The sequence below is a fragment of the Anas platyrhynchos genome, chromosome 3 (genome assembly GCF_047663525.1).
Source record: "Anas platyrhynchos isolate ZD024472 breed Pekin duck chromosome 3, IASCAAS_PekinDuck_T2T, whole genome shotgun sequence".
In the NCBI taxonomy this organism is placed as follows: domain Eukaryota; kingdom Metazoa; phylum Chordata; class Aves; order Anseriformes; family Anatidae; genus Anas; species Anas platyrhynchos.
Genome location: NC_092589.1, coordinates 115,478,616 through 115,501,682, shown reverse-complemented (window position 1 = coordinate 115,501,682; position 23,067 = coordinate 115,478,616). Strand labels below are relative to the sequence as shown.

Below are 23,067 nucleotides of genomic sequence, written 5' to 3'. Positions count from 1 at the left end.
TGCATTTTGTAAGTATTAAGCGGATGATTTATTTCTTGCACCCAAGACAAGTACTACTATTTCCAGGCATTCAGAACAACACCTTAAATCCCCATACACCTGTACCTTTAGCAAGTATTTCCAGCCACTGCCAAAGCGTGCAGGTCACTACTGCAGCGTCCCAGCCCCCTTGATCCAAGTGATGGAAGGACAAAATTCAAGTTGAACTAACCGTGAATGTGAGTACAATTTTTCCTACTTAAGCAGAGCAACGATGGGAGACATTGCAATGAGATTTCAATACACATGGTACACACAGGTGCAAATTCATAATGTCTTTTTCCTTTTTACTCCTTTCTCTGAAGCCTCTGGTGTCAGATCGCTGCCAGGAATTGGATGCTGAGCTTCATGCAACAGGTAGGGTCTAGTTCAGTTGACCATGTACAAAAAGCTGTACCCATACAGCTCTTACCAATGCAAGCAGCAGTATTTACAGTTTTCTACTAGTCTCTGTCGTATCTTTATCAAAACAACAGCAGTGAGGAATTAAAAAAAAAAAAAAAGATATTTAGAAAACAAAAGATCCTTGTCCCTTCCTATAATTCCTAGAGCTGGCTCTCCGTGGAGAAAGGTATCAGCCTTGTTTAAAATGTATAGGCACAATGACCAGACATTGCCACTGCCCCAGGCTTGAGCAAGCCACTTACAGCATGAGCCTGGCCAGCTCCACCATCGCACATTCATGAAGCCAAGCCCTAACTTTACACAAAAAGGAGGGGAGAAAGCCAGAAGCTTACCCGGATTACAGCCTTGTATGCAAACCTTTTCTGCCACGTTATTAATAACATAGCATTAATAACGTAGCATTGGAGATCAGAAGCTTCCAGTAGGTTTACCACCAACAAAAAAAGAGCAAGTTCATCCTGTGTGGACTAGTCAAAAAAAAAAAAAGACTCCTAACCAACCCACCACAACAGTGTCTTCTTTGCAATCTGATGCTTGTTTGCAGTAGAAAGGCATATAAATTAAGCAGTGCCAGCTATAAAGTGTAAAAGTATAAAAAAGTAAGTATAAAGTATAAAGAAGTAGAATGTTCCTATGCATGAGTGAAAAGTATAATAGTTTCCTACACCTGCTGTGAAACCACATCCTGCCATGAAGCAGGATGAGATCTACGTGCAGATATGCAAGGTGTGGGGTTTGAACCTCTCCATAGCACAGATCCTCAAATAGTAAAGATGGGAAACCCCTTCAGTTCAGTTTCTAGAGAGATTAAGAGAATAAACTTGTGTTCCTCTACATCCCAGTGCATGGTTTATGGGTCTTGAACATCACAACAGCATGGAAAAAAAAGTATCTATATGCTTGAACAAAACCAGAAAATTTGGAGCTCAGAACATAAGAGGAGAAAAAAGGCAGAAAACACCTGGATTAAAAACCTTATTTATTTTTTTTTTTTTTTCCTAACTGAAAAAGCACTTGCAGACACACAGAAAATGAAAGCAAATTTGCTCCTTGCATTTACAGTCGGTTCAAAGTACAGCTAGCCTGGGCTGGGCCCTTGTTTACTGAAAGTAATGCCATGGGACGTTCTGGCACCGTAACCCACAGTTTCCCTGCCTTTGGCTCTGTGCTGGCATCACAGAAGTCTGGGCTCTGAAAGGTGGAGAAAAACAAGACATGAGGACACAGCAGCACAGCGTGGCTGGGCAAAGCTGCCACTGCCTTGTGTATGGCCTGGCACAGCAGGCATCTTCAGAGAGGGGGGAAAAGAGGGAGTCAAGGGGTGAGGGTGCTAATTTGCACACACAATGGTGAATGACAGGGTGCTCCCTGCTCTGCCATCTTCGCAAGGCCACAGGGCCACTGCCCCATCCCCTGCAGTAGTGCCAGCATTCTGTGAGCTTGTATCTGGGCATGGCTGAGACTGGGAGCACCCCTGGGTGCCCCTGTCCCCCCCTGCCCCAGCAGGGTGCCCAGCCCCACGGCCCTGGGCTCGGGGTGCTCTCCCAGGTGCTCTCCCTGTGCCAGGGCTCCGGCACCCCTGGGCCCAGCAGTGCTGCCTGAGGGGCAGGGGGAGCCGCCGGGGCTCCAGGCTGGGCCCGGGGCCTCTGGGCCTGGCCCTGGGCACCGCTGAGCAGAGCCCGGCTCCGGCCTCTCCGCACCTCCCTGCGGGTACTGACGGCCATGGGGGAGCTCCCCCGGAGCCTCCTCTGCTCCAGGCCCAGCAGCCCCAAGGGGCCTGCGCTCCCCAGGGTGCTGGCACCTTGAAGTGGAAAGCTCGGAAGAGTGGCCCCAATTTCTCTTGGGAGGGATTCAGTTTGTGCCTGTCCTTCCCTAGAATGGGGGCCTGCAGCTCAGCCGTCCCATAGGCTTCATAGGGCAGGGGGAGGTGAGGGTGAATGGGCCCCAAGCATGTGCCTCCCATCCTCTTGGAGCTGAAAGAAGTCCTGCAGGGAGTGGGCCTGGGCAGTTCTGTCTTGCAGAGGCCAAAGGGATGAGGTTCACCACGGCTACTTGCCGAGTCCTGCACTTCAGCAACAACCCCATGCAGCAGTACAGGCTTGGGGCAAAATGTCTGGAAAGCTGTGCAGAAGAAAAGGACCTGGGGGTGCTGATCGATGCTCCTCTGAACATGAGCCAGCAGTGTGCCCAGGTGGCCAAGAAGGCCGTCAGCATCCTGGGTTACATCAGAAATAGTGCAGCCAGCAGGGCCAGGGAGGTGATTGTCCCCCTGTACTCAGCTCTGGTGAGGCTGCACCTCGAGTGCTGCGTTCAGCTTTGGGCCCCTCAGTACTAGAAGGACATGGAGGTGCTGGAGCATGTCCAGAGCAGGGCTACGAAGCTGGTGAAGGGCCTGGAGCACAAGTCCTGTGAGGAGTGGCTGTGGGCACTGGGGATGTTTGATCTGGAGAAGAGGACGCTCAGGACAGACCTTACTGCTCTGTGCAACTGCCTGAAAGGAAGGGGTGGGGAGCTGGGGTTCGGCCTCTTTTCACAGTAACTAGTGATAGGACCAGAGGGAATGGCCTCAAGTTGTGCCAGGGGAGGTTCAGGTTGGAAATGAGGAGACATTTCTGCTCAGAAAGAGCAGTCAGGCACTGGGACGAGTTGCCCAGGGAGGTGGTGGAGTCACCGTCCCTGGGGGTGTTCAAGGAGAAGTTGGACGTGGTGCTTGGGGACATGGCTCAGTGGTGACATTGGTGGTAGGGGGACGGTTGGACCAGGTATCTTGGAGAGCTTTTCCAACCTTTACGATTCTATGGTTCTGTGATTCTGTGATTCTGTTGCCTTCGTGTCTAGGGTGCGGGCCAGCAGCAAGGATATGCCTCTGAAGGGTCAGCTTGTTCTTAGCAGGGCTCCAGGCTAGGATTTTGGGAGACATGCCAGTCAGGGCATGCATGGGGGGGGGGGGGGGGGCGGAGAGATTTAGCTTGGGAAATGAGAGCCAATGGAGTATATCTTGTGTCCTACCAAAATGACAAACACTTTTCCATCTTTGTTGTAATATTGAGGTGCTTGTTATGCTGTAGCTTTTCATTTTAACCAGGATATGTGTGTGCCCCGAATATTCATGCAGATTTATTGGGTAGCACACTGGTGTACTTGGTGGCATAGTCACCGATTTCTAGCTGAATTTCAGTAGTAACTGGTTCAAAGGATTACAAATGGGAAATTCAAGGGAACAGTGTGTGGTGTAAGTACAGTTCATGTGCAGGATTAGATGGAACAATATCTGGTCTTGTGGTTAAATGATACTGCTGAGCAAGAAGTAGGGAACACACTTTCCATCAGTGTGAAATTATAGGTCAATTAGGTGGAGATCAATCTAATTGATAGGAAATTATGCATTGGATTATGTCATGCTATTTAGATAACAAATGCCTATCGTAGGTAAGATTAGTCAATATCCTTGACTCACACGATAGGAATTAGTGCTGCATATCTATCTAGGGAGCAAATGCTTTAGGGTATGGAGTCTCATGATCATTGTACCCCCAGAGAATTTGCATCACTGGTCTTGTTACTTGCCGTGCTTTTGTTGCTGCTTTTGCCCTCATCTAGCAGTGGTGTTTGACTGGAACGGATGAATGATGGGATTTATGCATGCTTGAAAGATGTAGTACAGTTGTGAGCCATCTAAAATATTACTGAGTGTTTCAACCACTTCTTCCCAATCTATTTGGAGACCGAAGTGGTTAATTGTAAGAACTTAAACTGCACCCTGACTTGTATGACTTGTGTAGATTCTTGTTTGTAAAGCTATCTGTACTGCTACCTGCAGTAGGATAGGAAGCATCCAAACTAGTTGATCATGAAGAGCCTGGTTACACAGGGAAGCTATGATCAGGTTAGAGATGAGATGAAATGTTGGGAATATGATGTTCATGCTATTTCCTTGTCTAACAAACAGATCTGACACCTTTTAAGCCGCAAAATCCTTTATTTGCTATACTGTTGTATCTGAAATGCAAAGCTTGCTTGCTCGCTTCCCTGTTATAAATTGTACCATGCACACTTGGCAATCCCATACAGGGTGTTGGGGCAGAGAACCTGCAGTGGCTTCTAGCTGGGATCCCATCCTCCCTGATGGGAGCTGTGCAGTCAGCATGTACTGCTCCTGCCTGCCGTGCTACCAGGTGATGCTAGCGTGCCTGCTGCCATTTTTGCAGGAGAAGTGCCCCAAGGTTTTATATGAGGGTCATAAAGTTCTGGTGGAAACAGACTTTGGTATTCCCAAGCTGAGAACTGCCCCTGTTTACATCTTGAACTTTTTCAAGCAGAAGCTTTCTCATAGGACAGTTTCTTTGGATACAGAAAATACTTTAGAATTGTCAAGTGGTAAGAGTGGGAGTTCTGGTATATTGGGAGCGTGAGGAAGAAAGGAAGAAGATGGGTGGTGGTGTTACGTAAGGAAGTTTCTTTGTGAATTGTATTTCATTCAGCAAATTATAGTGCAAATAAACCTTCTGTCTTTACCCAGCAGGTGCCATGTTGCCTCAGAAGAGGGGTAGAACACCTTCCAGCATAGCCCTGAACTGCTGTTGGAGAGTCCTGGTGACTTGCTTACTATTTCTTCCAAGCGCTGTCTCTCTCCAGCCAGACCAGCGCAAGGTGTTGTTGGTATCTTTTGATGGATTTCAATGGGACTACATCTATAAAGTCTCAACTCCCAGTTTTCATTATGCCATGGAGAATGGTGTTCACGTTAAGCAGCTCACTAACGTGTTCATAACGAAAACGTATCCTAATCACTATACAATGGTGACAGGTCTCTATGCAGAAAGCCATGGTATAGTTGCTAATGAGATGTATGACCCTATTCTGAATGAAACTTTCTCTCTGAACAACATGGATATCCATAGCTCCATTCGGGAAAGTGGGATCTATAATTCCAAGTTCTGGGAAGAAGCCAGCCCGATATGGGTAACAAACCAGATGGAAGGACATAAAACTGGAGCAGCTATGTGGCCTGGAACGGATGTGAAAATACATGGAGTCCTTCCGACTTATTACATGCCCTACAATGAATCTGTTTCATTTGAAGACAGAGTTGCTAGGTTTATTGACTGGTTTAAATTGGAAGAACCCATAAATTTTGGTCTGCTCTACTGGGAACAACCTGATGAGATGGGCCATGTTCTGGGCCCAGAAAATCCACTTATGGGGCCAATAATTAGTGATATTGACAAGAAGCTGGGATACCTGATGTTTGAACTGAAGAAAGCGAAGCTGTGGAATGTAATAAATGTCATCATCACGAGTGACCATGGGATGTCACAGTCATCCTCAGAGCGGCTCATTGAGCTTGATCAATATGTGAACAGAGAGCTCTATCAAGTCATTGACCACTCTCCTGCAGTAGCTATTTTGCCAAAAGAAGGTAGGAGCTGTAGCACTGACATTCTCAGAAGGAAATATTGAGCGTTAGAACTTTACAGGCTTTTTACTTAACTGCAGTGGTAGTAGCAGCACTGCTGCTGATAGGGCATCACCCTTGAACAAGAAGTATTTGCAGCATTGTTATTTTTGACAGCTCTGTCAAAAGCCTGGATTAACTTTCTAAAATGGAAAGTGAGCAAATCTGTCTCTGCGTAATACTGCCACATATCCTTTAGGTCTTACGAGAAGTAAGATGATCTCATGGTGTTATCAGGGATGAATGGCATTCCGGATGGATAGCTACTGAGTGTTATGTGTCTTCCCTTTCATCAAGATGCTGAAGCCATGGATGAAGAACTAGATTTATAACTCACACAGTAAACTGAGACCAGATGGGCACCTTCAATCAATAGAAAGCCTGTGTTAGCTATTTGATTGATACTTAAAAGCTATTGCAGTTCACTTTTTTTATTTTTTTCCTTTTGTCATGCTGAAGAGACAGGTACGTTCATATCATTTTTACTCTGATAATGTTGAACAACAGCACTGCTGGAATCAAAACCAGAAGCCTGGCTGCAGTCATTGAAGGGTTGCTGAAGTGCCAGTTGTCTGTTTAATCTTGCTGATGTAGAGGTGCTGCTCTTTATTTTGATTCCAAGTGATAAGTCAAAGGGAAATGGCCTCAAGGTGCACCAGGGGAGGTTTAGGTTGAATATTAGGAGAAATTTCTTTACTGAAAGGGTTGTGCAGCACTGGAACAGGCTGCCCAGGGCAGTGGTTGAGTCACCATCCCTGGAAGCCTTCAAGAAATGTGTAGATGTAAAGCTTAGTATCATGGTTTAGTGGCGGACTTTAGCACTAGGTTAGAGCTCGGACTAGATGATTCAGAGGTCTTTCCCAACCTGCATTATTCTATGATCAAAAGCTATTACTATGTGGGGCTAACGCATTAGCCTGGAGAAGAGCATTTTTCACATAGGCAGGGTCAGTAATTTGGAAGTTGAGTTATAGGATGGCCTTCTGAAAAGGTGTGTTTTGAGATTTGTGTAACATTTGCATCACTAATGGACAGCATGCAGTATTTAATACACCAGCAGGGAGAGTACTTTGTGAACTTATGTGACCTTTCGATGTGTAAACAAGTGCCTGCTGTCATTTTTAGTTTGAATAATACTCCTTTACTAATGCAGACTAAAAGGTCAGTGTGGGAGTTTGCAAAACGAGATTCATTTGCAGCCTGAGTACACTCGTGTGCTCGTAGCTGGGCGCTGTTTCTCTCGGTCATGACAGAAGAGCAAAGTTTGAGAACTCCATCCTAGTGGACACAGACGTGGTAGTGCTGACCAGGATGTTCTCATTACCAAATAAAGGAGCTATTGTAAAAGTAAAGGTTAGTGCTGAAGCACCCCTAATGTGGTAAATGAGAACTTGAAGCTGCGTAACCTGATTCTCCTATCCAGTAAAATGCCCTTTTTTAGAACAACAACAACAAAAAAAGTCTCTTTAAGCAACAATTAGATGACAGAATAGTGTATAAAAAACAAACAAACAAACAAACAAAACAAGCCATTTCAATGGATTTCAGAAATTAGCTGGATTTGTTTCTTGCCCAGAGGTTCAGCTATCTATTCTACACTAACAGTGAGCAAGAATTAGTTTTTAGCACAGCTCAAATTACTACTTTCTGCTTTACTAACTGATTTTGTTGTAAAACAGTACAATTCATTCTCACTTTAACTGTGAAATATACTTAAGTACATAGGTCTGATTTTTTTTTTCAATGCAGTTATTTCTTTTGCCTTGCTTAAACTAAGGGAATGATAAAGCATAGCAAGACATTCAGAAAAATTTTGAATGCTTAAAAACACAGAGATTTCTGCTACTGTAACTGTCTGGCTGCATACTTTTTCCCCAGGGAAATGAATTAAAACAACCATTTCAGTGTGTTGTTCTGTGCTGTGTTAACTACTTGAAGGTGGTACTTGTAGTACAGCTGGTGGTGCTGGCTTTTTCTTGCATCAAATATAAATATATTAATTCAAATAACTAAATTAGTGTAATAACACAGTTTCTTATATTTGGGACTTCTCCTCCCTATTACTTCATACAGAGGACTAACATAGGTAAATTTTGTTAGTGATGTAGTCCTGGAGGTATGAATATGGAGTCCTTTCCTCATTGCTGTAGCTAGTGTCTGTTATATCAGAAGTTATGCTGCCTCTCTTTGGCCTTTATTGCAGTTCTTAAGTTTGATGATTCTCATTTTATGCCAGTTTGAGATAAGAAACCTTATATATTAAACTATTTTCAGTTTACAGGGCCCACAGCTGGGTCTGAAGGCAGGACTAGCTAGAAATGGTAGGTCAAAGTGGCAGGGTGGGCCTAAATCCCACTTAGCTGCTGAAAACATCTGTGTGGGTCACAGGGACGAGGTGGATGTCTCACAGCCCTGCTTCAGACCTTGAAGCACTGCAGCTGGCCTGCAGAGAGCAGCTGTGGACTCAGAGGTGTGGATTGTGCATGGGTGTAGCTCAAGGTGCTTAAATAGCACACAGCTGAGGTTCTGTGGTGGTATACAACAGGCTTTTTACTAAAACCACTGCGCAATCCTCAGCACAAATCTAAGCTTAAGTGTTAGGAGGCAGAAGGGGGAGAAGCTTGCTCAAACATACAGACTTCTGGATTTGTTTTTATGTTCTGGCAGTGTCTTGGTTTCTCCCTTCTTTGTGCTGGCATCCCAGCTTGTCCTGCTGCACCCTGCATGCTCACTGACTTTTACTGGAAAGCAAAGTTCAGAAAACAGAAATAAGCAATTTAAGAAACAATGTGGCACCTCTGTTTGGCACTTTAAAGACAGGGAACTAACAGTACCCTTTGGGGAAGTGCATTTTGTCCTTTTTTCTTTCTCCTGACAATTGTGTTTAAAGTAGTGATGGTTTTAGTAAACATATCCATAGTTTTATCTTTTGGTGTTTTTTTTTTTTGTTTGTTTGAAGGCAAACTGGATGAAGTATATGAAGCTCTGGCCAACGCTCATCCCAACATGACTGTTTATAAAAAGGAGCAGATTCCAGATAGATTTCATTACAAGCACAACCATAAAATTCAGCCAATCTTAGCTGTGGCTGATAAAGGATGGGAGATCGTATTCAATAAGTCCGATGGTTTTCCATGTAAGTATTCTGTCTTTGCAGTGTTATCTTCCTAGTCAGAAGCTTCACATAGTACTTTCTCTCCCAACCTCAACCAATGTTTTTTTTTTTTTTTTTTTAAGACTGGGAGGGAAAACTAAGTATATATGATTTATATAGTTATATAATTACGTTTTTAACTTGTAAAGATAAATATATATTTTCCCTGATGAGGTAGGAAGTACACTGCTGTTCAGGGAGAGGGAACTGGACTTAGTCTTTCAAAAAGTTAAACCTAATGAGATAAGACCATTCACGTGGTTTAGTGACCACATAACTTGAGGTCTCCCTGTGAGATCTAGCAAGCTGATGAGCTCTTTCTCAGAAAATGAAGGAGGATGTAACGGAACTCATTGAGGATGAATAGTGTTCTGTCGTGTGCTGTTTATTTGGGAGTACTGAGCTACGTAGCCTTTTCTAAGAGAACTGGTCCAGTTGCAAAGTGAGCGTTTTTCCTTGACTGAAATTGAGGATAGTTGGGTGTAGGATGCCATTTAAAGTAGAGTTACTGCCATGTGAATTTTATTTACTTATTTATTTATTTCAATGAGCTCTTAAGTTGTTTTTAAGGTGTCTCCTGTGTATGTTTCTATGACCTGATATTTACTAGGGGATATTTGTGCTGTTGACCAATTTTTTTCCTATTAAACCTCTGCAAGAATAAATGAGGCTGTTCCTTTCCTGCATTATGCTAGTTCTGGGAACAGGTTCAATGCTTGCTTTGCAACGTTGGAATATTGACCTTTATCTCTCTTTCTCTCTTTTATTTCTAGTTGGTAATCATGGATATGACAACAACTTACAAGAAATGCACCCAATTTTTTTGGCAGTCGGGCCTGCTTTCAGAAAGAATGTCACCAGAGAAGCCATGAATTCTACAGATTTGTACCCCTTGTTGTGCCATCTCCTTGGTATTACTCCCCTGCCAAACAATGGTTCCTTCAACAATGTGAAAGATATTCTTGCTAGAAGGGTTCCTGTATTCTTGGGAGCAGACCTCTGTGCTACTGTTGTTGGAGTCTTTCTAGGCAGCTGTCTTCTTATGATTTTTTTGTTACTTTTTATTAAGCATGTAATCCTCATCCAAACAAGTACCATGCAAATGCAACATACTGAAGCTGCCTGGCCACTCTTACAAGATTTATAATGTTTGCCAGTACATGTGCAAGCTTGTTTCAGAGTGATACTGAGCTTGTCACTGTGTGTAAAATCTGATCTGTTACCAGAGACTGCTTGCTGTCTCGTGCTTTATCTGATGTGTCTGAGTGGGGCCTTAGAGTTTGATATGATTAGGATTAAATACACAATTTCAGGAATGGCCATAAAAACCCTACTCTTAAATCTGAAGAAGCACACTTTGGTATGAAAGAAAGTACAAGACTGGAGTTTGTTCTTGCAGAGCAATGTCTTTGCCAGGGAAAATTGTTGATTCTGAGTCAATAAAAGTGTGAGTCAATACAACTATGTTTTTCTGAGTCTTTCGTGGGTGTTGCTGAAATTAATCTTGCCTCTGTTTTTATTTATTTACTTTGTTACTGTTGTTGTTCCTTTTTTGTTTGGTTTTGTGAGCTCACTTAGATGGTAGGTGAGAAGCTGCTGGCTAAGGTATGTATGAAAGATGTGATATGAAGTAACAGAAGTTGTTTAGTCATCAGATTTCTTTACAAACTGTTTTTGCTTTCCTCTGAGTTAGTTTTTGTTTAGCTTCTGAGCACAATGCCTGAAGGAGGGGAAAAAAAAAAAAAAACAACAAAAAAAAACAACTCTTTTAAAATTCACAGTAATATTCAGTCTGTTATTTCTGTGAAAGCAATTTTATTGCTTTATCCACAGCACCCAGCAGAGGGCAAGGATGGGAACCTCTTGACCTTGGAGACACGCTGTGCCTAGCTAATGCTGTGCCTAACCAGCTCAGGCTGCAGATGGGAGGGTTGCCAGCAGGCCTAGCAAGGAGCTACAATGAACTAAATCCAAAATTTGTCTTGCTAAGCTTAATTCCTGACTAAACTAATGGCATCCAGGTGAGTTCAGAAGTGAGCTCACCGCCTCGGTGGCAGTTCTGCAGTGGCACACGACTTACTGCTCAGCCCACTGCCATGCAGTCGTCTCTTGGTTTCCTCAGCCTTTACAGGACACTTGCATGGCTGGCATTCAGCTGTCTTGCAGACGTGGAAAGCTTCCAGAGGCCACAGCTAGGTGCAGGGAAGGCTTGAGAGGGAAGGGAGTGGAGACGCCAAGGCAAGGTCTAGCTGGAACAGCAGCTTTAGGAAGGCCGGAGCCCCTGGTGTGGGGATGTGAAGTGTTCTGTACCTCAACCTAACTCATCTCTGCTGTTCTAGTGTCACTGTTCTGTGTTCTCTCTTGTTTTACCATATCACCATTTTCCTATGAAAACATCAAAGGGAAACCTCTGGGGTAGCAGTGCCTGACATTGGAAAGCTGGCCCTTCGTGGAGCAGCCCCTTATGTAGGCCTCGGGTTTGGTTTGCTGACACCAACCAAAACTGAAGGATCATCAAGCTGAAAAACAGAGGCAGTAGTGATGTTCTCAGTAGTTTCTAGAGAGGCTTGGAAAGCCTGAGAAGCAAACCTAGATTTCTAAATTGTTACTAATTCCTCCTTCCCCTACCTACTATCCATAATGGGTGGCAAATGACTGCATTTTTCTATATTTACAACTTGAAAACCAAATGCGGTGCAAACTGAGTGTGTGTTTAAAGATAGATCGACATTTTGGCTTTATGGGAGTAACGATGAATATTGGAGATGGACTTCCTCTCAAGGTGTCATAACCCCCCCCCATCATATGCAGCTTCTTCAGTCACCCTGTTTGCAGCACTTTGGAACAAGCTGCTTTAACATAAATTGTCTTTATTGCAGTAGTTTCATGGTGATGCTTATGGCAGATGTGAAAATAACTGCGTTATTTTCTCAGTGATTTGTATTCAACCCTTTTCTTACTGTGACAGGCGCAGTCCTACGATAAGACAAGGTGACCCTTGATTTTAAGGAAGGGGCAAGGTCAGCGTTGCTCAGCCCTGCTGGGATTTATTCCCATGACAAGAAAAGCAATAGCTCTCCACTGACAAAGAGTTTGGGGAACACAATATTCAAAGCAGGCTGGGACTGCGACCATGAGAGCTCTTCTCAGTTTAACTGCCCTGTGTTGCACTGTAAAGCCTTTCTTTGAAGAGGGTAAAATGATAGTTTCTAGGAAACCAAAGGGAGCCTTTCAGCATTCAGGTATTTCAGTTTAAGTTTAAACATGTTCCCTTCACTGTTTGTGTGTTTGCAGATACCTCTTGGGCAGCTACCTTGTGAGGATGCCTGCCCAGACAGTGCTGAACACTGTTTTCAGCTCGTGTCTGTGCACTTACTGAAATCGAAAGCACATGTGATACCACTGGAGAAAAATGCCAGCTTTTCAGACTTGTGATGTGAGATTGATTCTTCAGGCTACCTTTTTGGCTGGGGAGGATATGGGATTTGGTTTCTGTGTATGTGACACTTCTTATGATGTATGAACACACCGATTGGAAAGTGGATATGAGTACACCGTGTACTACTTGTAGCGTAAGCTTGGGGACTGAGAAGCTTGCGTGCATGGTTTTGTCCTTCACTATTGACCTGTGAAGCATACTTTGAGATGCCAAATGCTTCTTTCCTGCTCGGAAGTGTTAAAGCTGAAATATATCTTTGTAATAGTGCTATCAAGCACTGAGTGCTTGCTCAAAAAAAAAAAAAAAAAAAAAAAAAAAAGGCAAAAAACTTTAGTCATGGGGGATGACTTGGGGAACAATGAACTTAAATCATATGGATCTCAAATATTTCCTGTACTAAAAATATTCTTCCAAGCTGCCTTGGTAGAGCCACAGTAATACTGTTTACAATAAATGCAATCTCAAAAAAAAAAAAAAAAAAAGCACAAAAGCTGGCTTTTATAAAGCAAAGAGCTGTGCCACGTGACACTTCAGGCACACAAGACAATCCTGAGCTGCACAGGGCAGTGACCATGAGGCAGTTTGAGTCCTGCTGTTCATCTTCCCAGCTTAAGTTATCACCACAGATGCTGTCTTGATCCTACCTATGCTGATGTAAGCACCTTTCAAGAAATGAAATGTCTGTAACGCAGAAAGGTTATTTTGAGCATTTATTAGAAGTTAGAATACAAAAATTGTTGCGAGCACAGTTAAAACAGTAAATTCAGTAGCAGAATTGCAAATGAATGGTATTTCTGTGATGCAGTCTCAGTCATACCAAGTCAAAAAATGTCCATTGCCGCGTTGTTTTTCTCTTCAATGAAGACTGGCACTCCGCATATTAAAGCGGACATCTGTCCCCGTGGTCTGATCTTTGGTGTGAAATCATACTGCTTTTGAAAATAAGCCAGCAACTTCTGAATTTATCATAAAATTAAACTTTCCTTTGAAACAAATGTTCTGGACCTAGAGCTATTTGAAATCAGCTCAGTCCTACAGCTGTGGACAAAAACGACAGCACTGCAGGGGGATGGGTGTTTTATGGCCTCTACACCCAGAGCTGAGATTTGGTTTATGGAGGTCAAATAAAGAAATGGAACATCAGTCCCTGTAAAACTTAATTCCCAGCAGTGAGCCTCCACTCCAGTGCCAGTTTAAATACTAAAAACTTCCCCTTTCCTAATGAGCCCGGTATGAACATAGCTGAATGTATGCAACCAGCCGTTAAGGTTACCACAACCTGTTGTGGGATGTCTCCTGTATCACAGCATTCAGGAAGGGGGAACCACAGCTGCTTCTGATGGTTTGAATTCACCCTTCAGAAAGAAACGAGCAGCTTATTTTCACAAGCAGTAATTTGTACAGATTTTAAGTGTAAGGTGCTAAGAGTTTAAACAAATGACTGTACATACATTACCTTTGTCTCAAAAGAGAAAGGCCACGTTCTGGATTATCTGGCTTTGTCTCTAATCTCTCTGAAAAGCCTGGCTTTAGTGCTGGACATGGATGAGCTCCTTTGAAACTCACCCTGCCAGCAGCAAAGAATTGCACTAGGAAGAGCGCTCAGCACTCCCACAGGGCATATTTCATCTTTGGGATTGAAAATAACAGGCAATGCAATCGGAATGGTTTTATTCTATTTCTTGAGTAATCATTAAAGCTCTCTGACTCTTTCCCACTGCACGCTGTAAGGCTTTATTCTCAGTGATAAAGGGAAGAGGAGTACAAGGCATTAAGGGTTCCTGCTAGCTCCTGCTGCTCACGTTCTGGTTTCACAGAGCTCATTTGTCTGCAGCAGTTCCTATCGAAGGGCGAGCTGGAGCAACGCACTCAAGCCTCATTTCCTTATCTGTTACAGCAGTTAGTGGAGATCAGTGCTACCCGCTGCACATTTACGCTCCTGGTAATTAAAATCTGGGCGTTAACCTTGAGCCTGGCCTGTCCTAGTGATGTACGTGGAGCTGAACGCATGTGGATCGCATGCTGTGAGGCTAACAGTGCGGGGCAGGAGGGAGGAGAGGAAGGACAGAGCGCAGCACGTGCTGAGATAATCTGTTTTAGCATCTAGGAGAATAACCCTTGTGGTCAGAGGACAGTACAGTTTGGTCTTGCCCTGCCTGCCAGCGAGATGAAGATAATTCAGCTGTCGTGGTTCTCCAAATACAGGCGGTACAAAGCAGCTCCAGCACCTCTACCACCCTCTGAGGATGGCAGCCTTTATTAGCAGAATTACCGGAATCCAACAGCTCCCTCTGAGGGAGGAATTCGAGCATCCTCCCTTTCACAACTCTAAGCCCGCACTCTACCTTGCTCAACATTCACTTTGGCCTTAGGCATTAACCTGGTTTCTTACTGTATGCAATCAAGTATTTCGGATCTTCCAACACGAGACAAAGCAGCAGCAACTTGTGTTTAAGCTAGTTACCGGTATATCATACCATCTGTCAAACATCTAGTATGCTGTTAGAAACAGCAGAGATTGAAAAACCTCTGAAGGGGCTCCAGGGTCTGAGCCTCTCTCTGTTCAGATTAATCTGGAGTTTAAAAAAAAAAAATAATGAAGTAGTAAGAATGATTAGTTTAAAAACGGAAAAAGAAAGCAGAATAGGTTCATTTTTGTATTCTGTGGTTAATCAATACAACAGAATCCTCAGACAAGAGGAGATATGACTTAGCAAAACCGGAGCACATTTTTAACTCTAGTTTATCATATTTTCAGTGGGCAGTTCAAAGTAGCCCTTCCCCCCAAGATCCACACTTGGAGGTCCATTCAGTTACTAAGAGGATGTCAGTGGCTAACATCAAATTGCACTGAATTTGAGCTTGTGAACAAGAAACCGTATTGCATGCTACCACGTACCACAGCTCTCTCATTTCAGCTCACCAGCTCATGAAACTGTCAAACATATAGGAAAAGGACTTTGTAACTGCAGTTTTCTTTCTGGGTTAACGTTGACAACATCATCTCACATTCCTTCCTCATTGAAGGATGAGGTAACTAAGGTTATCTAAATCAAACTACCTTTTTTTCCTCTTGTACGGGAAATTACTAGACTAAACAATTAAAAAGGAATCTAGAGGTTCAATTAGGACAATTAGCATTGGTCTTCACCAGAACTTTGATAAAAGGTCATCCTAACTGAGAAATGAAGTTATAGCCTTCTTCTTTAAATTTAGATTTCTTTAAGTTTAAAACAAAAAGTTTTGAATCCTTGCTTGATGACATTTTCAACTTGTTCCTTTTCAGCACATGACAGCCTTCAGAAGACAATCATCAGCCGGTACACAGGGCATCACCCACTTTTATTCCGTAACACATTCGGCAGTTCACACCTGAAAAAAACTTTTCATAGTGTTTAGAAGCAGCCATTTTACTACTCCAGCCCATCAAGCTGAATAATCCAAGCAAGGATTCTCAGATTAAATCAATGTCCTTGAGATAAGCAAGTAGTCCTGTCTCAGCTCTCCTAGTGCAGAAACTACAGAACTGAGTCATCCACAGACACACACGGAAGCTTCAGCATCTGCCCAGTGTTCTAGCTGTTGGACCAGACACTTCATTGCTCAAGCTAGAAGTTGCCAGCATAGAAGTGATACGTAACAGCTCTTTCCTCACTGACTTCCTTTCTCCTTCTCACCAGTTACTTGTCATATTGCTGGCTTAAGGTGGAAACACAAGTATCACCCCTTCTCTTCACCCTTTCTCCCCAGATTTAAGAACAAATCAGAATATAGTGTCCAAACTGAACTAACTTTTTCTAACTCAGAAAAAAAATAATCTCTCTCCAATACAGGTACAAAAACACTAAAAGAAATCAACATTAATTTAAATTTAATACCAAAAATATTTATCACTTACAAACGTTAAAATTCATTTTGTCTATCCTTGCTAGTTCACAGTCTGGAATTTCATTCTGGAATTTCATTTTAGAAGCATTCAAAGTCTTGAATGAAAAATTAAACATCTTTATTTTCTTAAATCATCTCTTCCAGCAAAAAGCAACCTGTTCAGTATTTCTTTCTGAAAATATTTTTTACTAGTCAAGTAACACACACAAACAAGTTAACAGGTTCTGGCTGTACAGTATTTTACACAGATACCATTAAAGTGCATCAAAGAATGCCGTCCAGTGCAATCTTGAACTTGCCTGCTGAAACCACTGTTTAGCAAGCTAGGCTCAGCTCTCTGCATGCTATCCAATTAAAGGATCATCATCGTCAGATTGTAACTGAAGTCGGGAAAATGGACGTGGAGGAGCTACTCTGTTCTTTGAGATTATTATAATGCAGGTGAAAGTAGTCAGTACCATAAGAACCCCAATAACTATCCCAATAGCTTCGGGGAGATTTATGCACCACTGGTCAGTGAGCAAGCACTTGGTGTTACTGAAAGTGCCATTGTGCGGCTGCGGGGTCAGTCCGAGGATGTGGCACATCATTGGGTAAATATCAACGTTGTTTATTGTGCTCTGCTTGTAGCCCCGATGAAAAGCAGGCCCTCGAGCAGCCAGGAATGGATGCATGCTTGGGAGAGCGTTGTCATAGCCATGGTCACCTACTGGAGAAAGGCAAATGCAAGAGTTAACATCGCAGTTACTGTTTACATATAGAGCACTCCCCTCACCCCCAAAAAGGCATGTATTGTAACCAAGGACTGATGCAGAAACTAAACGCAGCCCTTGGACCAAACTCTGAAAGAACCCAGAGCCCCTTCCCTCTTCCTGACTCCCCAGCAGTCTTCTCCCACACCAGCCTTAAGCCATGTTCCTTCCTCACCTCCCCCGGTTAATCTCTTTTCTTTCTGCTCACTGACACTTTCAGTTCCACCCCCCCACCCCACCCCCCCCTCCTCATGCTGAAGTTGAAAAGGGTTTTACCACTCCACAAGTCAGTAGCTGGAATGCAAGCTTGTGTTTCTTGGATTTTGGAAAGATACTTCCCCTTAAGAAGCACCTGCCTCATAAAAGTCAAACATCTTCCCCTTGACAGTGTTCACTTTGTTCATATTAAAGTCCTCTTAGGTCACGCTTATCAGATTAGGTACCCAAATTTATCAGATTAGATACCCAAACAAATCCCTACATAATCAAAAGCAAAAAACAGGCAAAGGATCACAGACACGCAACAGAACTTTGTGGCTACAAGGTCACCAGTACTTGGGCATTTGGTAGATTTTTAAGAAATACTGTGACATTTTGTGGAATATAAACAGCTAAAAAGCAGCCATAGTCCAATTTCCTAATATCATGCCTGACAAATGTGTTCTACGTGCCAAAATTTCTCATAGCACCCTCAGCACAGAGTTTGAGCGACTGTGTTTTGGTTTACAGTTCATTTCTTAGTATCAGTTTAGTAAATCTGCCCCCAGAACTGTCTCCTTAACCACTTCATTAAACGGTTTCCGATCTGAAATGTCACAAGTCCTATTGCCTGAAGTCACACTTACCACTTTGGTATACTTTCAATGTTCCTTTTTAACGTTTTGTACCATTGTGTTTGTTATTATGAAGACACACCTGCACCGTTTATCTTGCTTGTGATTAGATTAGATCTAATCTAATTAGATTTGATTAGATATTTTTCCTTCCACTATTTACTCATTTTGAACAGTGCTATTGCAGGAGGACGCACGTGTGCTAACACTGCTAGGAACAGTGTTGGTATTGGTACACTTGCCAATCATTGTGCTGCCACTTTGTCCACGAGAACAATAAACACTTACATGGCCATTTAGGCTAAAACACCCCCTTCCTGCTTCTAGAAAGCTGTGGCTAGCAAAGTTCTTTTGACAAGTGACTCATTTCAACCAAGACAGTATTGTTACTTCTAAATATACAGTTATTAACTATTTTTAGGTACTTTACATTGAACCTAACCATGAAAACAAAGAGTTCTATTAGGAAGGAACTGAAGGTGTTAAACATTGTCAGTTTGAGGATGATTGCAGCAAACTTTTAGGGGAAATTCAAATACAAGCACGTCTTACATCATAAACAGTACTTCTGGACAAATAATGACAAAATTTGGACTTAAATGTGCAAAGGGCAGACAAGCTGGGCGAAACTGGGAGTTTCCGCCACCCCACACCCAGTCATAAGAGATAGTCTGGGAACCATGCCACAGAGCTAGCTGAGTGCTAGCCCTGGCATACCAGCAGCTTTCTGCTGCTTAGAAACTTTCTGGAAATTGGTACCTTTGTATTTAATTTCTATTAATGGATTTCTCTTCCAAAAATTTGCCCAGTTGCTTTCTGAACCCATATATACGTTATTAGTAGAGCAGGAAGAAAGGGCATAACTTACCAGTGCATTGTGTGAAGTAACATCTGTCACTGGTTTTGAAACATGCTATTTGATATCTTCCTGACAGGAAGAATTCTGGCTTCTTAGCCATTATTATTGGGCTCCTATTATTTATAACATTTCCTCCCATTTCTTGTGTTCACTAATGTGTGTACAGTAACATCAAATATTTCCTTATTTATGTTTCTTTTCTGTATGGTTTTATGCATAAATATTTAAACCACATGCTGGTCAAAGCTTGAAATACAGACTTAGAGTTACCTGAGGCAAGTTTGCCAGCAAAGCGTATCTCAGGCTATTAAGCTGAACTTAGTCAAGTGTTGGAGCCAACAGAACATCCCCTATCTTCCTCATCTGTTCAAATACCCCAGGTTGAGGCTGAGAATGTTCTGGAAAACATTGTCTGAGATGATTCTAAAGTGCAAAGACTCCACTCGCAAGCTAGGACCTGCTTCAGATTGCTGGAATAAACCAAACAGTTCACCAGTGCAAGTCACAAAGAGCACAAACGAGGAAATGACACTTACATTTTAACAGAGACTCATTTTGCACAATTGTCCAGCCTTCATCTGCAACCAGAATTATGGGTTGAATTCTCTTATTATGCCGATAATGAAATCGTTCTGGAATCTCCTCCTTGAGATATACTTTCATATGATTGCCACATTTTTTCAGTAAGTTGTATACGTATTTTTTATCTGTCAAGAAAAAAAATGCATATGAAACAGTTGGAAATTATGTCCTGTTTACTGCAATCATCTCATTAAATCTAGATCTCTTCCTCCCCTCCCCAAACAATCTTTTTTTTTTTTTTTTTTTTTTTTTTTAAAAGACAGAGTAACTTATTGTTCTACATCCCTAGTGAAATGTATCAAAGTGGATTTCATAACTTGCACCCATTTTAAACCAGGCACTTTGTGTCTGAAACCTAAAATTCAACCCTGTGTTTTTGGAGAAGTGGGGAGTGGGTAAAAAATTCAAGCAGAGAGATCAAGAGAAAGCAATCACACACCAAAGTAGTCAATATTTTAGCCAAAGCAGTGAAAATAAACTTTTTGCTAATCTATAAATCATGTTGTTTGCTATAATTGCTTCAGTCTGGTCACAGCTGAGGAAACTAAGACCAGCAGTGTCATGAGTCACACCTGTTAGAGACTACCCTGAGATACAGAAAACTAATTCACAGTATGAAAACTCAAGTTTCATTCACAGAAACGAAAGCTGTAAAGCAACCAACGTTGATTTTAGATTTTTAGTTGGAAGTCTCAATAATGACATTTTTTTTTTCTGAATAAACCTGTGTGCTTATTTCATGCTCAATATGAATTGCAACCTTATAGAATACATGAGCAACAAGGGAGCAGGCACTCTAAGTGCCTAATTGCATAGGTAATTTGACACAGTGCTCCTCATCCCACTGATTACCAAAGCAAAGTAACTTCTAAACTGACTTTTTTTTTTTGCTTTTCCATTAAATTATGTCAAAGTTGTGCAGTATTAGCTACACTCATCCTGCAAAAGATGTGAAGGTAAGCAAGATTTAAATCTCAATATATTACTTAAAAAAAAAAAACACAAAACAACAACAACAACAAAACCCCTTCAATGTACAACTTAAAAAACAAAAACCAGCACATACTCTTTTTTGGCAGCACTGCAGCAACTGGACTCTTGTCGATGAGAACATAGTTACTGCGATCAATACAGCCATCCAGGACAATCAGCTTCTTTGGAGAACATGTGGCCATCCCATGATCACTCGTTATGATGACATTAATTGAGTCCCATAAACCTGAGGCCTTCAGCTTACTCTTAAGGTAACCAACATGATTATCCACTTTTTCTAACACTTTGCGCATGTTCTCAGTATCGTTCGGTCCATACTTGTGCCCGCTCACATCTGGTTCTTCCCAGTATAACGTAGCAAAATTGACTACTGGATCAGAGCTGTTCAGCCACGTAACAATTTTCTCCACTCTCTCCTGAAACTTTACTGAAAAATTGTACTTCATAAAGAAGTGGGGGGTCGCATTGTTAATTTTTACATCAGTACCAGGCCACATTGCAGCAGCACTCGTCCCATTTCCCTGCTGCTGATTTGTTACCCAAATTGGAACCGCCTCATTCCACCAGAAGGGATCTGAATCATTGAACTGCGAGAACGTTTTCTTGGTATCCGCATCATACATGTCATTAGCCACGATGCCGTGGCTTTCTTCATATAAACCTGTCACTATGCTGTAATGGTTTGGGAAAGTCTTGGTGATAAAAGCATTTGTAACTTGTTTTACAAGCACACCATCTTCAATGAACTCCTGAAGATGAGGAAGATGATAGGTTTCCAAGTAATCAGCCCTGAAGCCATCAAAGGACACTAAGAGTAACCTAGGCACTGAATCACCCGGGTGACCACAACAGGCGACTATTCCAGACAGGAGCAAGGTTAGCAGCAAGCTCATGGTTGATGCTTCAAAATATTTCCAGCAATTAAGCAGATGCACCTGAAAAATGTAAAAAGACAAGACTCAATTCAAAATAAGCGCGCTGGAACCAGTTTAACTAGCTATACATCACACACATCTTCCTTGTAGAGGTTAACTGGAGAACAAGTGGTGTAAACAACCACTGAGGCCAACAGAAAGTTTCCCTGCTGACTTCAGAAGTTTCCATATATTGCCATAGCTCCTCACGTATCAAAACAAATGAGCAGCGAGACATTTTTCATCGCAGACTAAATGAAAGGAAGAGTCATTTTCTCTTCTTTTTTTTTTTTTTTTTAAAGCAGTTATTCCATCATTTTGTCTCTCTTGTTAACATTCTGCACTCCAAGCCAAACAACACATATTTTTTTTGCATGTTCAAGCACAGGCACTAAACAGCTTTGGCTCCACATTCAGGACTCGTGTTCACACATCAGTGCTCAGCCCAGCAACTCATTTCCTTTTTCATCCCACCTTTCCTACCATCTGGAGTTGCTGGAAGGCTTCTGAGCCTTTCAACACTCCTCCTGACTTATTGCTTACTCAATACAGGGAACTGCCAGGAGCTACTTCTGCTTTCCTTCTGAGCTGCTATACATCGACCGTAACAGCATTTAAACCTGTTCTTTGTGTGCCATATGTCTCTCTAAAATAAAAAGGGAAAAAAAAAACACATTAGTAACCTGTGCGGTGATGGAAGTTATTTCTTATCAAGGAATTAAAGGACAGTATGGATGCAGGGTATAATTCATGAGCTTTTTCCCTGTCCTTTTAAGTCAGGAGAAGCTGGCAGCAGGAAGGACACGCTCGAACTTCTTTCATGTGACAGGTGCTTGGGTCGGGGAGATGCAGCAGGATTTTAGAGGGTGTTAAAGAGGAAGGAAGCTCGGGATTATTAATGAGAGATGTGAGATTGCCTTGCTCCCAAGGCAAGCCCTGCTCCAGCACTTTGCTCCTTTAGGGTATTTGCAAAAACCGGGCTGATCAGAGAAGGAAAAGCACAGAACTTCCTAACCATAGCAGTGTCAGATACTCCAGGGACACACAGACGGAAATATTTTGGGTTTACCCTCCCATGCATCTCCTGCCCTACCCCTGCAGTGCCCCCAGCGCGCTGTGACCCCACTTTCTGCCCCAATACCCCTACCTCCCCCTGCACCCCCAGCAGCCAGAAGGTGCCGCAGGGCCCTGAGGCCCCCCTGAACCCCCCCAAATTTCCCCCAAACCACAGGAAGAGCCCCTGCAGCCCAGCACCGCCACCTCGGGGGCACCCCGCTATTTTGGGGGAAAAAACCCCAAACACCCTAGATTCGCTCCAAAACCCCCAGATTCACCCTAAACACCCCCAAATCCTCCCGTAAAGGCCCCCCAGACCCCCCCCCCCAATGCCCTCCCCCGGCGGTTTCGCCCCGTGCCCACCGTGCGGTGCCCGCCGAGGGGGCGCGGAGCGGCGGCGGCGGCCGGGGAAGGGAAGGGGAAGGGGCCGGGGAGGGGAGGGGCAAACGGCAGCCATCGGCCGGGGAGGGAGGGGGGGGGCCGGGGAGGGCTGCGATTGGTCGGGGAGCCCGCTGGGGGCGGCTGTGATTGGTGGAGGAGGGGGGGGAGGGACGCGGGGAGGAATGGGGGGGGGGCGGCTGGGGAGAGCGGGGCTGGGGGGGGTGAGGGGAATAGGGGTAGGGGGCTGATGGGGGTACTGGGAGGGACTGGGAGTACTGGGAGGTACTGGTTGGAAATGAGGAGACATTTCTGCTCAG

The 23,067-nt window shown here is 43.3% G+C and overlaps 2 protein-coding genes across 3 annotated transcripts; one reads left to right on the top strand and one right to left on the bottom strand.

Annotated features, from left to right (window-relative positions):
* Window positions 1–118: 118 nt before the first annotated feature.
* On the top strand, window positions 119–10,514 carry ENPP5 (ectonucleotide pyrophosphatase/phosphodiesterase family member 5). Its single transcript, XM_072036529.1, has 4 exons — window positions 119–3,317; window positions 4,967–5,863; window positions 8,859–9,035; window positions 9,827–10,514. The coding sequence occupies exons 1-4, from the start codon at window positions 3,305–3,307 to the stop codon at window positions 10,198–10,200; spliced, it is 1,461 nt and encodes a 486-aa protein (XP_071892630.1). The 5' UTR covers window positions 119–3,304; the 3' UTR covers window positions 10,201–10,514.
* A 5,828-nt stretch (window positions 10,515–16,342) lies between these two features.
* ENPP4 (ectonucleotide pyrophosphatase/phosphodiesterase 4) lies at window positions 16,343–22,841 on the bottom strand. Of its 2 annotated transcripts, XM_027455335.3 has the most exons (5): window positions 22,733–22,841; window positions 21,857–21,959; window positions 20,473–21,334; window positions 19,361–19,531; window positions 16,343–17,089 (listed from the first exon to the last, which is right to left on the bottom strand). In XM_027455335.3, the coding sequence occupies exons 3-5, from the start codon at window positions 21,290–21,292 to the stop codon at window positions 16,725–16,727; spliced, it is 1,356 nt and encodes a 451-aa protein (XP_027311136.1). In that variant the 5' UTR covers window positions 21,293–21,334; window positions 21,857–21,959; window positions 22,733–22,841; the 3' UTR covers window positions 16,343–16,724. The 2 variants fall into 2 exon arrangements, with proteins under 2 accessions (XP_027311136.1, XP_071892629.1); XM_072036528.1 differs by lacking the exon at window positions 21,857–21,959 and having other exon boundaries at window positions 22,733–22,835.
* Between the last annotated feature and the right edge of the window lie 226 nt (window positions 22,842–23,067).

Excerpts from the sequence above, each read along its gene's own strand:
- ENPP5 (XM_072036529.1), top strand. Across the intron at positions 5,864-8,858 it reads AGCTATTTTGCCAAAAGAAG|GCAAACTGGATGAAGTATAT; the intron begins GTAGGAGCTGTA and ends GTTTGTTTGAAG. Across the intron at positions 9,036-9,826 it reads TAAGTCCGATGGTTTTCCAT|TTGGTAATCATGGATATGAC; the intron begins GTAAGTATTCTG and ends TTTTATTTCTAG.
- ENPP4 (XM_027455335.3), bottom strand. The coding sequence starts at position 21,292 with ATGAGCTTGCTGCTAACCTTGCTCCTGTCTGGAATAGTCGCCTGTTGT. Across the intron at positions 19,532-20,472 it reads TGCAGTGCTGCCAAAAAAGA|ATAAAAAATACGTATACAAC; the intron begins GTATGTGCTGGT and ends TTTTCTTGACAG. Across the intron at positions 17,090-19,360 it reads AAATGAGTCTCTGTTAAAAT|TAGGTGACCATGGCTATGAC; the intron begins GTAAGTGTCATT and ends GCCTTTCTCCAG.